Source organism: Pteronotus mesoamericanus, unplaced genomic scaffold (genome assembly GCF_021234165.1).
Source record: "Pteronotus mesoamericanus isolate MK-2021 breed Mesoamerican mustached bat unplaced genomic scaffold, CSHL_Meso_final contig_100, whole genome shotgun sequence".
Taxonomy (NCBI): domain Eukaryota; kingdom Metazoa; phylum Chordata; class Mammalia; order Chiroptera; family Mormoopidae; genus Pteronotus; species Pteronotus mesoamericanus.
In genome coordinates this window covers 11,919,331-11,933,482 of record NW_026554999.1, presented here as the reverse complement: position 1 = coordinate 11,933,482, position 14,152 = coordinate 11,919,331, and the positions used below count along the sequence as shown (strand labels likewise).

Sequence of the window (14,152 nt, the reverse complement as noted above, 5' to 3'; positions counted from 1 at the left end):
AAAGACTATGCAAGAGAAAACATAACGCAAATTCTGAAGAAAAACATGGTGGAACTTGTCTCAGCAGAGTTTGGCGTTTGCCTTTTGTCTTCTCCTTCTGGATCTCCCTCTGGCTTTTTATCAGCTCAAGGCCTAGGGACAGGTCCTCCAACTTCTGGCAGCACTGCATGTGTCACCTTCGCCTGCCTCTAGAGGGGACTCCTATTGTGTTCAGGAGGTGGGACCCCTGGGTGTTCCCTGAGAAGCACTGCTCAGTCTTCTGGGGCAATTGTGGGTGTGTTCCCCATGCTGCTGCCCCACGCATCTTGGGCTGTCCCAGCTTATCCAATAATGTATAGTTTTTGATGAACTAGGTGTCCGTTTCAAGGGAAGGACCAATCTGTGTAATAACGTCAGCTCTTTCCTGCTTGGTGTTGATGCTAGTTCTGTGTTCGAGCCAAGGCTGGTTGGGGCCCTTATTCCCTCTTGCTGCACAGATTTCTGATCTCCCTGCTTAGCTGGCTTCTGTGGAATAGGGCCTTAGAAACTGGAGAGAGGTACAAAATGTGCCCTTTGGGCATTTCTTTTCCTGTCTTTCTCCTGTGGATATGTACCCTGCAGGGGGTTCTTGAGCCTTTCCTTTCTGTTTTGCAGAGCTTCCCTGTTGGATGTGTTGCATGTGAGATCTCGTAGGAGGTGGAGGCTGGGTACATCCTTCACTTCCCAGAGGTTTGAACTCTTCCAGGGAAGTGGGCTCTGCTTGACTGTAAATGATCTCAGGCACTCAACTCCTGCCCATCCAGTTCCCAGCTCATTGCCCTCTCAGCTGACACAGTCCCTAACTCTCCTGGCCTGCCAGCCATGCTGGGGTAAGGCCCAGAAATCCCTCCACTGTGTAACTTTCTGATCTCTCTGCCCACCTGTATTCAGTGGGAGCAAGCCACACTTTCAGTCTTGTCCCTTTGCTGGCAAGGCAGCAGTGCACGGAGTCCCTGCCCAGCACACTTCAGCTGCCCTTATAAAAGTCTCTCTGTGGCACACCCACTGCAGTGCTGAGTTACTGTCCGGTTCTCCACTCACACCCCCTCTCCAAAAAGCCAAAACTCTCTCACGGTCATGGCTCGCAGCATCCTGTCTCCGCCCTACCCAGGTGCAGCCCCTTATCCTTTTAGGAGATAGAGTCCCTCCCTCTCTCTGGAACCTTCTCAGTTGGCATTTGGCACTACAGCTATGGACATGCTGCTCACTGTGTGTGTGTAGCCTGGACCTCCCCAACTTTGTATATCCTCCCAAGTCATTCCAGGACTGGGTCTGGAGGTTATGTGCCCTGGGAGGGTAGGGAGCCACAAAACTGCAATTTCTGACTAGTCTCTGTGCAGCTGCAGGTGCCAGCATCGGGTATTTCCCCTTCAACCTATAAAATCTCCTTACCTCCCATTGTGAAGCATGTTCTGTACTCCTTGGCTTCCAAACTTCATATCAGTCAAGATTCCATTGATTGTTCAGAAAATTAGTCTAGAATCTGAGTTGGGAACAAGAACAAGTGAGTTTAGCTTCCACCTACGTGGTCACCATCCTCTCCAATCCTGAATTTGCATTTGTTGTTTGAACTGAGACATCCATCTTTTCCTGTTCTTGGACACTAGAGCTCCTGGTTCTAGGGCCTTCGGATTTGTACTGTTGTCACTGTAAAACTGTTAGTCAGAGAGTCTCCCCCATCAGCCAAGATGGTGGCAGGGAAGGTTCTTAGATTGAACATGTGAAAAGCTAACAAAATAATTGAATAGAAAAATATCCCATCCCCCTAATACCAGATTGGGGGTGGGACCAGGGGAAGCCAGATATGTGTGCCATAGAAGTCAAAATGGTACAGGGGGAGGTGCTGGAGCTAAGAGTACTGTCAATCTAGCCTGGAAAAAGAAGGGATTGGTTGGGAGGTGGAACCACCAGAAGTGAACAAAAGTTTTGGAAGATGATTAGTTATTTTGAGAAAGCATCTGGTCCATCCCAAGCTCAAGCTAATATAATCAGAGGGGAAAAAGAAGCTCACTGTTGCTCGGAGTGCACTCGCCTATTCTATTCATGGTCATGTGCCCATAGCAGTCATGTGGCCCAAGGTCTCTAGGAGGGAGCCTCTTTCACATGTTTCTTGCTCACCTGGTGATGTACATGCCAGAGTGTTTGTGTGCTCTCTCACCCAGGAACACATGACCACATGACTCCAGCAGCTGCATGGGTGATGGTCATGCAGGATCCACCCACAGGCTCCAGGAGGGAGCCTGAAATGGACAGCAGCCGGGAACAAACTAAGCTGCCTGGATGGGGACTAAAACCACTTCGCAGCTTGCCTATGGGCTCCAAAGGACTATACTTTAAAATGAAGCAGGAACTCTGGACACTGGCTTCTGCCTTGGTCTTGCTGAGGACATGGTTGGACTTTTTCTATGGCTGAAAAAAGAGATGGTCTTTGAGATGGTGTCTGCCATTTGCCCAGGTCTTGCAGTACCTGAGTAAAACCTCTTTTTTCTTTGTACCAGTATCTGCTTCATGAGTTTTACTTTTGTGGCAACAGGAAGCTGAACCTCTGGCTTTGTTCGGATACACTGAGACTTATCCCATCAACTCCCTGGTCCTTAGGTCTTCGGGCTTGGACTAAATTGTGCCGCTATCCCTCTTGGTTCTCCAGCTTGCAGTCAGCAGGTTGTGGGACTTCTTGATTTCCATAGTCACAGGAACCAATTCCTAAAATAAACCTCTTCTTATGTATATCCATCTATATCCTATTGGTTCTGTTTCTCTGGAGAACTCTAATACATTATTAAAATAAAACTAGGTTTAAAATGATCATAAAATAATTATAATGTATGCCATAAAGACATTTGGCTAAATTCATTAGCCATGAAGATTTGAGAATAAGAAAGGCGAATAACTGAGAAAAACAACATCAACAACCAGAAACAACAGCACAAACAAATCTTTTATTATACTAGGAGTTGCATATCTACTTGAAACCAACACTCCACAATGTTCTGAACTGTGAAATGCTAGAAGCTTTTCAATTTGTAATGGAAGCTTCTGTCTATGAAATCTCACAGAAAGGGAGAAGTAGAGAATCATAGTACTGGAAAGAAGCAATCAAAATCATCATTATTAGCCAGTTATATGATTGCTCACTAACTGATAAACTCAAGACAATCAAAGAGAGAGAAAAATAGATTTCATATGCAGTTTCATCTGCTTATCAAATTGTATACAGAAATTAAGTTTCCTATATACCAACAATAATGAATTAGAAAATATAATTTTAAAAAAGTTCTCATTCATAGTAATAAGGTATAATTTTATAAAAATATTCAAGATATACACAAAAACCTAATTTTATTAGAAACTTGAAAACCCCTAAATAAGTTCAGAAATAATCCATGTTCCTTTGTGTATGTAAATTGTTTTCTTAACTCTAATTTAATTTGGTCAGTTCACACGGTCAGTGACCAGATAGATTCATATTCATACTGAATATATCTGCTGACTATAGCCTTTTTTCTCTTTTGGGATATTCACTCTCTCTAATGTATATATTTCTGTCTTTCCAAGTTTTCTATTGTGTCCACTTCTACTGAAAATAAAACACTGGCCTATAGGGTTCTTCGTGAGTTGGTCCCTAACTACTTCTCAGAAAGTCTTCTTCCTGTTCCCTTAATGCATTAAATTTCAAGAACCTTTGTTTTTTCCTTTGTCTGTAGATCTCTCCTCACCTCTTTACAGGATGGGCCTTTTGTTTTTTAGGTCTATCTCAAATCCCTTTCTGATGTCACCTAATCTAATCACCAAACCTTTCATATTCTATCACACCACTTTTTTAAAGTACTTATTGCAATCTGAAATTATCCTTATTGCTTGTTTGCTTATTTATTGTTCATTATTCTGACTCCCCTCATTAGAATGTAAACTTTTGAAATGAAGTAAATGCTCCAAAAAGGGAGTTTGGTTAAATGATTACATTGAAACAACACACTGGGGTGCTATTCAATCATTAAAAAATGCTGTTGAAGATGATCACTTACTACCATGGAAAGATGGCACAGTATATTGAAAAAGGGAGGATACAAAACATTTAGAGAAGTATGCCATTCAAAATACGTGTGTAATAATTACTCCTAGGCTTAACCAAGAGATGTATTGTCTTAGGGCCAAAGAGTTAGTATGCATGCTCTCTTCGTGCTGTTTGTATAGCGAAAGAATTTGACTTTCTTTTAAAAGCAAGACTTCTGCATGTCAAAAGCCAGGCATTTGTACTTAATATGATGCTTGACCCATTAAGGAATTATGAAATAAATTTATTATGGGCAGACCATATTTTTTGAAAATAAAATAATATGAAAGAGAATAGAATGGAATAGAAAAGAACACATCAAAATGTGCATAGATAATTGCTTCATGAGGAAAAATATATTCTGAATGTGTATTTGTGTGTGCATATACTGAGTCATGGTATAAAATATATCAAAGGCTGTAGTTTAAAAAATTCAGAAAAAAATGAAGTTTTAAAACTTATTTTATTTAAAGGGGATAGACAGAAAGAAGAGGCAAATTCCCCCTTTCTGATCATAGGAGAGTTGAAAGAAAAAAGAAAGGAAAGAAAAATGTGAGAAGTTTCCCTTTTCCCGGCTTATGCCACACAGAGGGGTATTCCCTCAGATGCCTGCCCGCGAACTCTGAGCACAGGACACTTCTTTGATTCTTCTCTTGGACACTGAGGCTTCCCAACTCCATCTGAGGAATAGCTGCATCAAAGAGAACTTGGGACTAGGAGTCCTTCAAGTCCAGTTTTCCTGGTTCTTTCTGGTTTCCTGAGAAAGGACATAATCACCTGTGTTATTTTTTAAAAAAAATTCCATTTAACTTGCATAATATTGTCCTGAGTAACTAGTATGTTTCACAGATGTAGAAAGTCATGCACTACTGCGGTTATTTGATTCATCCAAGCTTGGGAAATATGGTTCCATAATGATTTAGAAAACTTCCTGAAGAGGGGCTAGGGGTTTCAGAGTTCTCAGCCAAATGGCCTTTGTGTATATTGGTGCCCAGGAGACAAGTGTGAGCTCCTTCATTTGTGTCCTAGGGCTGCTGTGACAAAGTACCACAAACTGGGTGGCCTTTAAAAGGAAAAACAGATTCTTTTTACACTTATAGAAGCTGGAAGTCCAAAATGAAGGTGTCAGCAGGGGCATGTTCTCTCTGAAGGTTTGAGGAGAGAATATGTTCCTTGCTTTCTCTTGGCCCTTGGTATCGGCAGCTATCCCTGGTATTCCTTATCTTGTAGAGGCATTTTTCCAGTCTCTGCCTCTGTTGTCCCACAGTGATTCCCCCTGTGTGTGTCTGTTTCTTTGCCTTCTCCTTTTCTTCTGAGGATATCAGTCACCTTACCCCACTGTGACCTCTACTTAACTAATAACATCTGCTGTGACCCTATTTCCACATAATATCAAGTTTGAAGACTCTGAGAAGGACATGAATTGGGTGGGGGGGGGGGCGGCTGGGGGACACTGCCTAAGCCAGTACACCTCCCTGCACTTCTCTTCTCTTCCCTCATCTATCTTGTTGTAATGATGTTGCTTGTTAACCCATATTAGATGACTCAGCCACAATATATTTTCTTGGCTGCTCTTATTTTCTTTGCGAGTTTGGTGGCATGCTGGGATACGTGCCTCTCCAAAATCTTTTGCCTACAGGACTTTTTCTCCCTCCTTCAAGGTGCTTCTCATTGATTCCCTCTGGAACCTCTCCAAACCCACCATCTCTCTGTCCCCACCAAACCAGGCTCTCCTTTGGATCTGCTCTCGAGCTTTGGACTTTCATGAAGTGTTCTGCTTTCCTGGGCCACCACAGGAAGGCAGAACCTGGTCCTGCACCCTTACCTATTTATAGAGGGTTGGGCTATGCAGCTCTAACTAATACTTGAAATATGAGGCTATATTCAATGTTCTGGTCTCCTGTAATTCTTGATGTTCTAGGGTTCCACACTTATTGAAGTTGAACATCCCTCCAGGGAAGGGGCAGAAGACAGGGAAATAAAGGGTGTCAGGCCTTTTAGAAAATACAGGGCTTTGGGGAAACTCCCAGATCCAGGCTTTAAATTAGCAAGCTTTAGCTTGGAGGATTCAGACCACAGCAGTCTTTCTATAAACCAGATAGTAGGGAGAATGCAAAATTTAAATGAGGTTCATTTTTCCTTTTAGAAGGAAGGTGAGCAGCCCACTGGACTGGGTGGAGACTTGTGGTGGATTAGAGAGGTGGACCCAACAGAAAGAGGGAAGAAGGAAAAAGAGAGCAGAGTTGGGAGACAGGGTTATGCATGTTCTCAAGGAGGACTCCCCTGTCCTATCTTGTGGTTGCATGATGAATAGCAAGTAAAAATTCCGTGGTATAGAAAGATTGTTTTTTTTTTTAATCTTGCCTTAACGCTTGGATGAAAATGCCTTAGTGAGTGCAGATGGGGGATTTTATAAAGAAATAGAAATATTAACACATAGCACATTCAGATAAAGATAGAATGAAAAGAGTGCCATTTAGTTTTCCAATGTGAGTAGTATGTAGGAGATTCAGACTTTCCTGGTGACCCCAGAGGAGAATGGAGAAGTGTTTCAATGGCTAAAGTCCTGGGAGAAGCCCAAGGTTGGAACTAGGCAGGGTCTGGATCCTTATGATCAGAAATGAATAGGTGAAGATGTGAGTAATGGGTATAGCAGGGTATGTGGCAGACACCCAAAGAACAAGTGGAGGATGGCAATGCTGGATGAAAGAAGAAGGCACCTTGTTCCTTATTCTCACAGGACAAAACATGAACCAACCACAGATGGGGTGAGGACAAGGAGAAGAACATAGGAGAGAAACCCTGAGAAACCAGGTAAATGCAATAAGGAGACTAAGTTTTAAACCAAAATAAAAACTGCTTTCTTGAGTTTTCTCAACCACTAGCTGACATGAGTAGCTTGTTAGCAGGTTGAGTTTAGTTATAATGTTGAAAGTTCCATTTATATTATATAAATTATATTATTATGTTATGTATTATTATATTATATTACATTTTATTGTATTAATTGTGTGTTGTGATGATACATTTTGAACCTGCTGATTATATCCAAAATTTCCATTCCTTCATTTCTTATTACATGTACATCTCTAAATTGCTCCAAATATAGAACCTTGAGGAAAATTTTTGTTCAACTCTCTTCTAGTTCTTTATGTTATCTGTGGCTTAATCAAATTACTTTTTTGTCAGAAACAGAGGGTTTCTTTATATTTCCAGCACAAGATTCCTAATCCAACTTTGAGGTTGATCTTTAATCTGGTCAACTGATGACCTAAAAGCATAAGCATCACTTCATACTCATCTGTTTTTAAAAGATAGTAAATCTTAGTGATAAGCAGACACTTCTCTGTGTTAGTAGTTAAGCTGTGGCCTTCTCTGAGGATACAACCAGTCATGTAGCACTTTCAAAATGAATCTTGAGGCAAAATGGTACCCTCAAATTTTCAAGTTTTCAGAAGATATTAAGCTATTCCTCAGTACTGAAATGCCAAACCATTACAGATAAACTGAAGACTTCAGAATTCAATGTGACTGGACAGAAATGGGACAGATGAACTTTGAATGAAAGCAAGTGCAGTAATGCATTCAGAGAAAACACTTCATCATACTTATAAAACTGAAGGTTCTGAGCTGTCAGCTAACTTCAAAATTGAAATCACTCAAGTTATTTGCCCCATAAACTAATGCTCTCCAACAAATAACAAATAAGAAAAATACTGAATAATAATGATATATTGCTTGAGCACTATGTGCCAGGTGCTAAACTCTATCCTACGTGCATTTCTTTATATAAAACTGCTAGTAACCTCTTGCTCTTTTCATTTTATGGGGTGAGGAAAATTTCACGGTCATACTGGTGTCAGCAATCCAAGCCCAAAACAGCCTGCTGTCAAAGCCCAGACACTTACCTACTATGTTACACTGCCCTGCACGGAACATCTTCTATTCTGGAACCAATCAGCTTTGGGTTTTTCCTGAAATAGTGTCAGAACATGATAAGACTTCAAGGGAGACAAGCCAGAATAAGAATCAATCTAGGCAGGGCTACTAAAATCACCAAAGCTATGGTATATATGTATTCAAGAAACAAACTGTAGAAAAAATGTGAGTGGTTCATGAAATCCTGGAAGTCTAGAACGACAGGCTAGCATGCCTATCTTGAAGGAGGAACTATGAGAGGGAATGCTCTTTACCAGAGGAGGAAAAACTCTCAGAAATTTGCTATTTTTAAGCTGAAGATAGCGTATCAAGAATAACAAGGACTTTGCCTCGATTTTCTCCCTCTGCCTTTACTTTTTTTTCAGTTTGTCTGATATTCCTCATTGGCAGGCAAAGTATATCTGAGACCTTAGCCCCATCATCTGGTAACAAATTACTTTGACTTCTCAAAATGGTATCCATATATTCAGCCTCTCCCGGGATCCTCCTTTTTTATTTGGAGTCTAAATTTGCTACCTCTAGGGATTATTCTTCAGGTATTTTGTTGCTTTCTCAAGTCATGTATCTTTTCTTGACTTCCCTCAGTCCATACATTACGGATTTGATGTGTTTCCTTATTTCCAGTATTAGCAGTTGCCTTTTTCATTGCCCTTTTTGTTCTCCGTAAAGCCCTGTTGAGGGACAATCCTGTTTCCCAAAACAAAACCCTTGTTTCATACCTAACACCAGTGTCTGGGTTCTGATGCCTCTGAACGATTGCCCCCACTGCCCTGGCGCCCCATACACATCTGACCCCTGGAAATCAACAGCACTTGGAATCCCCAAATGCTATGCTCTGTTTCTTTGATTGCAAATCATGTCTATCATCTCAAACAGCCAATTGTATGTGATGCTGCTTAGACTTCCAAGCTTACATACTGGAAGTTATCATTATGTAAGAGGAAATAAAACTAGGTGGACAGGCATTTGACTAGAGAAAATTTACCAGGGCAGGGGATTGTGTACCCTATGGGAATGGTTCCATTTTAGAGTTTAAACAAACTATTATAACCTGGGTAAGCTCTAAGGAGATCTGGCCCAGTAGGCAGAGGTTGAGAGAGTAATAGTTTGGGGTCTCTGGTTCATGTCTGGGCAACAGAACAGTGGAGCTTACCTTAACAGATTTTGGAAGTCTCAGAAGAAGGTTTAGCCTCAGGATAGAAGAGGTAGGCCAGGGGTCCAGATGTGCAGGCAACTAAGGAATGATTCAGGGTGGGTTATAGTCCCTGTAAGGTGTGATGTGAGCCAGGAATCTATGACCAAGAATAGAGCAAGACAAGGAAGTGTCTGGCAACACGTCAGGATGTACAATTCTTGAGATTATTTGTATACCAATGATGATTTTTACATCCTTGTTTGGTTTCATAAACTGGAAAGGGAGTAGTGTATATGGGAGTCAGTGTGATTTAAAGGGCCAGCCGGGGAACAGGGAGTAGCCATAAATAGGATATAACACCTGGTTATATATTATACATAATACATAAAGGCAGGAAGAGGCTAGATCGGAAAAAAAGGATGGAATTGCCACTGATATTCTGATTTTGCCTACTTGGTTATACCACCAGAGTTACCAGTTTTTCTCATTTCTGTCTAATCACCTTGGATGGATCTTGTGCCAGGCCATGATTCCCTCCATGACATTTTTCTGTCTTAATGTACCTGGGTTGGAACATCATGCTCATATTGAAGGATGGAGATAGAAATTTGAAATGAAACTATAGTCAATATAACTATCACAGGTTATTAAGGTAAGTAGGGCTATCAGAGGAGAGCCCCTAAATTGTCACAGTCCTCTGAAGTGTCCTTTGCTGCTCCCACCAGACACAGAATACTCTTGAGTGGGCCGTGGCAATAATGGAATGGGGGACTCCTTTGGGTTCTATGCAATATTCATACTCTCCATGCAAAATCCAAAAAGCCAGTGATCCTTAAAGTTATTTACACTGCTCCTGTGGGAAACTGCTCTTATTGGACCACACAGAATGTCCTGGGTCTAATTTCATTACAGCTTTTGGACCTGCTTTCCAGACCTCCGCTACTCTCCTTCTCTCTCATAAAGGATCTCTCAGCCTCTCTCTCTCTAAGCCTTAGCTCAGGCTCACCACCTGGAGGCCTTTAATAGCTAGTGCTCAGGTGTGGCTGTATATCTCATGCCTGTTTGGCCAGAACAGCCTAAAGAATGTTGAATTTCAAGGCAACAAAACAAAACAAAAACTGGTTGAGTTAACTGGTCAATTGTTCCTGAAAGAAATCTATACAGTATTTTCATAGGAAGACAAAACATATTAAATGCAGTGCATTTTTAATCCTTACTGCTATATAACCCAATTCATGGTTGCATGTAAACTTTGCCCTTTTGTCACTGGGACTTCATTTCTATAGCACTTACAGTGTCATTAGATGTAGTGGTGAATGTGTTGACCAACATACCCTGTCCACAAGATTGTGTTCCCTAAAGGAAGGGATTCTATCTGACATTTGTCTTTAAATGTCCAATATCCAGGATAAGGTCTAGGCCAGAACAGATACATCTGACTGCTTCCTCTATTGAAATAAATTGTAAAATAACTGAGTTCTCTATGAGCTCCAAATATCTCACTCAGAAACTGCAGAGGGCTCCATGGATGTACGGTCCTTTCCTAGACAGAGATGTTCATTACACAGAAAAGAAAGGTCCTGCATTCCTGAAGCTTATGCCCTCATGTTGAAGGTTAAGAAGAACAATCATCACTATGGATACTCAGTCTGCATCGCTTTGTCAAGTAGTACATTGATTTTTGGGTGATAATAAAACATTTCAATTTAGAGTCCTGAAATCACTAAAAAATCCCCCAAACAAACAGAAAACAACAAAACCTGATTCCATAAGTGAGAATCCAAAGAGGACAGTATACATATGGAGCTGAAGTATGATTTCAGAACGTGAACAGCTAAAACCTGGATGTAAGCGCCTGGTGGACAAGATACATACTGCGCTGTAAACTGAAGGAGTTGCAGTTTATTGCCCTTTGAAGATGCCTGCTGCAGTATTCAGGAATGATCTGTTTTTAAAAGACACATCTCCAGAAACAGGACAACCCAGCCACCATCACCACAGGTGGCCAGTGAGTGAGCTTCACTCATTCCCATTCAGATATTTCAGAAATGCCACAGGCACATTGAGTTTTGCCCCTAGAGTGAGACAACTCCATCTTTGTGAAGGTGGCATTTCATAAGGACGGAGTGGGTTCAGGACAGCTTTGGGACTCTCAACATTCCGGGTTCTTCTTATCTTGTAAACCCAGAGGGTAAGCTCTAGATCACACACTCTACAAATAATGCGCATAATTCACTCAAGTGAGGAAAAGGACCTTAGTGGAAACAGTGGGGACTATTCATTTTCTAGTGCTTGGAGTCCCCTCCCCTTAGCAGATGTAGCAGGACCAGAAGGGCCTGCAGTGCTGTATCAATCTATGATGGAAGCAGATAACTGAATCCTATGCTCCAGACTTTCCACAGCAATAACTTTGGTAACACCTGTATACATACACATTTTAGCTATTTTAATCACTTTCCTATCCAAAGCTGTCTGAATTAATGAAGACTATTCAACAAAGTGGATTGCGCTCAGGAAGCTCCAATGATTGTGGTTACAGAAACAAATCACAAACCGCTACTGTATCTTCAGGGTTTCCCTATTAATTTTTGGTCAAGCATTTCTATGCTAGTTCTTTTTTAAAATTAAAGATGTTTTACACTTTCTAATCCCTTTGTAACTATGAATTTCTTAAGCTCCTGTGCCCAGAGAGACTATTTTTCACAAAAAGAGAAAAGATTTTCAAAGCAGTTAACTTTAGTAAGAGACAGTGTATATTAAACCAAGCTCTGAACTCCTAGTGTTTCTGCCCTCGAGCATTCAACGCTGTGATGACCGTATTTACATTTTAAAAGGACAGACTTGGGGAAGAAGTGAAGCCGCTTCCAAGTGCTGTGTGGCCTGTTCTGCCCTCTAGGAGAGCAGAACGGATCCCGTAAGACCTTGGGCGGCGGGGAGGCAGTAGTGTGTCCTGTAATTACCGCGGATATAAGGTGGTCGCTGGCCCTTCCGCTAACAAACGTAAACACTGGCATTAAAAATAATCACGGGCGTCCGCCGCCGCGGAGCTTGCGGAAAATCGGGGAGGGCTTCGGCGGGATCGGCTGGAGGCCGGCGGCCGCTGCCCTCACGGAGCCTCTCGGCGCTGTCCATACTGATGAGTGCCCGGGCTGACACGGAAAGGCAGGGCGAAGGAGGAGCAGAGCAGCGCGGAGGAAGGCGACTGAGCCGCGCAGCCGGCTTTGACGTCGCCCGGCTGCGGCTAGCAGCTCGCGCTCTCAGCACGTAGCGCACAACGTGACCACACACAGCCTTCCCCTCCGGCAGCCCGGCAGCCCGTCCGCCTGTACTCGGCTTCACCCTCCTCCTCCTCCTCCTCCTCCTCCTCCTCGCCTCCGCGGCGCGCACCCCCGCGCACACCCAGGGACTCCAGCCGGCGTCTAACCCAGGGCGCTTTGCCGCCCGGCCCGGCATCTCTGCCGCTGCTGGGGCCGGAGCGGAGGCCACGCAGCCCGGTGTCTTCCTTGGGCGGCCGCTCCCGCGTTCACCTCTGAACGCCAGCACTACGTTAGCCCAGGCGGGGAACCCCTTCTGCGGCTTCCTTCTCTAAACTCCCGCGGGTCCCAACCACCCCCACCCCTCCACCTGGCGGGGGCGGCGCGGGAGCGAAGAGGACGCGCTCGGTGCCGGTGAGCACGCGTAGACTTGTGTGCGGATCCGGTCCTGCTTCTCCCTTTCTCCAGTGGTGGTGCCTGGACTCTGCTTTCGGCTTCCGAATCGGTGCGGCCGGCCCGAGGCCCCTCTTCGCTGGGGCGCTGAAGGCTATTTTGGAGAACGGTGGTGGTGTCAGTGGCGGCGGCGGCTGAGCCTGGTGCCTGGGAGAGCTCCAGACGCACACTCCGCTCCCTGTCGGTTCCTCTCCTCCTCCCTCCCCCTCCTCCTTTTCCCTCCTTCCCACCCCAGTCCCCCTAGTCCCACTCCTCCTCTTCCTCCTCCTCCTCTTCCTCCCTTCCCTGCTCGGCGATGCGAGCCTGTATCGTGTAACAGGATTGGCGTTGCAATGGCAACTGATGGAATGGGGGAAGGCAAGACAGCAGGGCTGGGGGCTCCGGACTGCGGGCCGGCGGGCCGCTGCCGCCGCTTGATGCTCCTCCGGGGACCTTCGCGAGTTACTTTGTAAAGGCGAACCCAGGCGAGGAAGCCCCTGCTCGGCACCCCGAGTCAGAGGCCACTTCCTGATCCTTGGCCATCCGCGCCAGGCTCGCACCGCTCGGCACCCCCGGCCCCTCGCCGGCGCCCGCCCAGCGCGCCGCCGCCGCCGCCGCTGCGGAGCTCGAGCCCGCTCCCTTGAAGAACACTTCGCATCAAGGCTCCCTTTCCCTTCACGCCCCCCTTCCCTTCCCGACCCCGCTCCTCCCCAGCGTCTGCGATTTTTCCATCGCCCGGTGTGAGTGAGGCGTGCCTGTGAGTGTGTGTCAGGTTATTGTGTTGTGGGAGAGTGTGTGTGTCTGTGTGTGCGTGCATGAGTGTGGGGTGTGTGGGGCTCCTGCGCTCCGCTCACGGCCGCCGCCGCCGGGGAAGGACGGACGGACGGCGCTTCCCTGGGCGAGCGGTTCCTGGGCACCTCGGCGCGGCGCGGGCGCGAGTGGAGCGCTCTCGCCTGGCCGCCGGCCTCCGGAAGGTCCTGCTGCTTCCCCCCTGGGCTGGATATGTTCATGTTCACGTGAAGATGGATTTAGTGTACGGTCTCGTGTGGCTGCTCACAGTCCTCCTGGAGGGAATCTCTGGCCAAGGAGTGTACGGTGAGTGGAATCGCGACACTATCGTGACCTTGTGATTCTTAGGCAAGATAGGCTGGTGAGCGAAAATGCACGACTCGCGCCGTTCCGGGCCCCTCCCGGCGTGGCATTTGATTTACACTTCATCACATTACTGGGAGCTATAAGGAGGCAGCGAGCGCGCTGCGGATTGGGCTGTAAGCCGCTTGCACAGCACCTCGGCTTGCCCTCGGAGTTGGGTCTAGCCGG

At 45.0% G+C, this 14,152-nt stretch overlaps 1 protein-coding gene across 1 annotated transcript in view; it reads left to right on the top strand.

The window, feature by feature from the left end:
- The first annotated feature begins 13,647 nt into the window (after positions 1-13,647).
- The window catches only part of MDGA2 (MAM domain containing glycosylphosphatidylinositol anchor 2), an 873,596-nt gene continuing 873,091 nt past the window's right edge, over positions 13,648-14,152 (top strand). The window contains exon 1 of the mRNA XM_054592473.1: positions 13,648-13,927. Within this exon, the coding sequence (XP_054448448.1) occupies positions 13,648-13,927 (280 nt within the window). The remainder of the gene's footprint in view (positions 13,928-14,152) is intronic.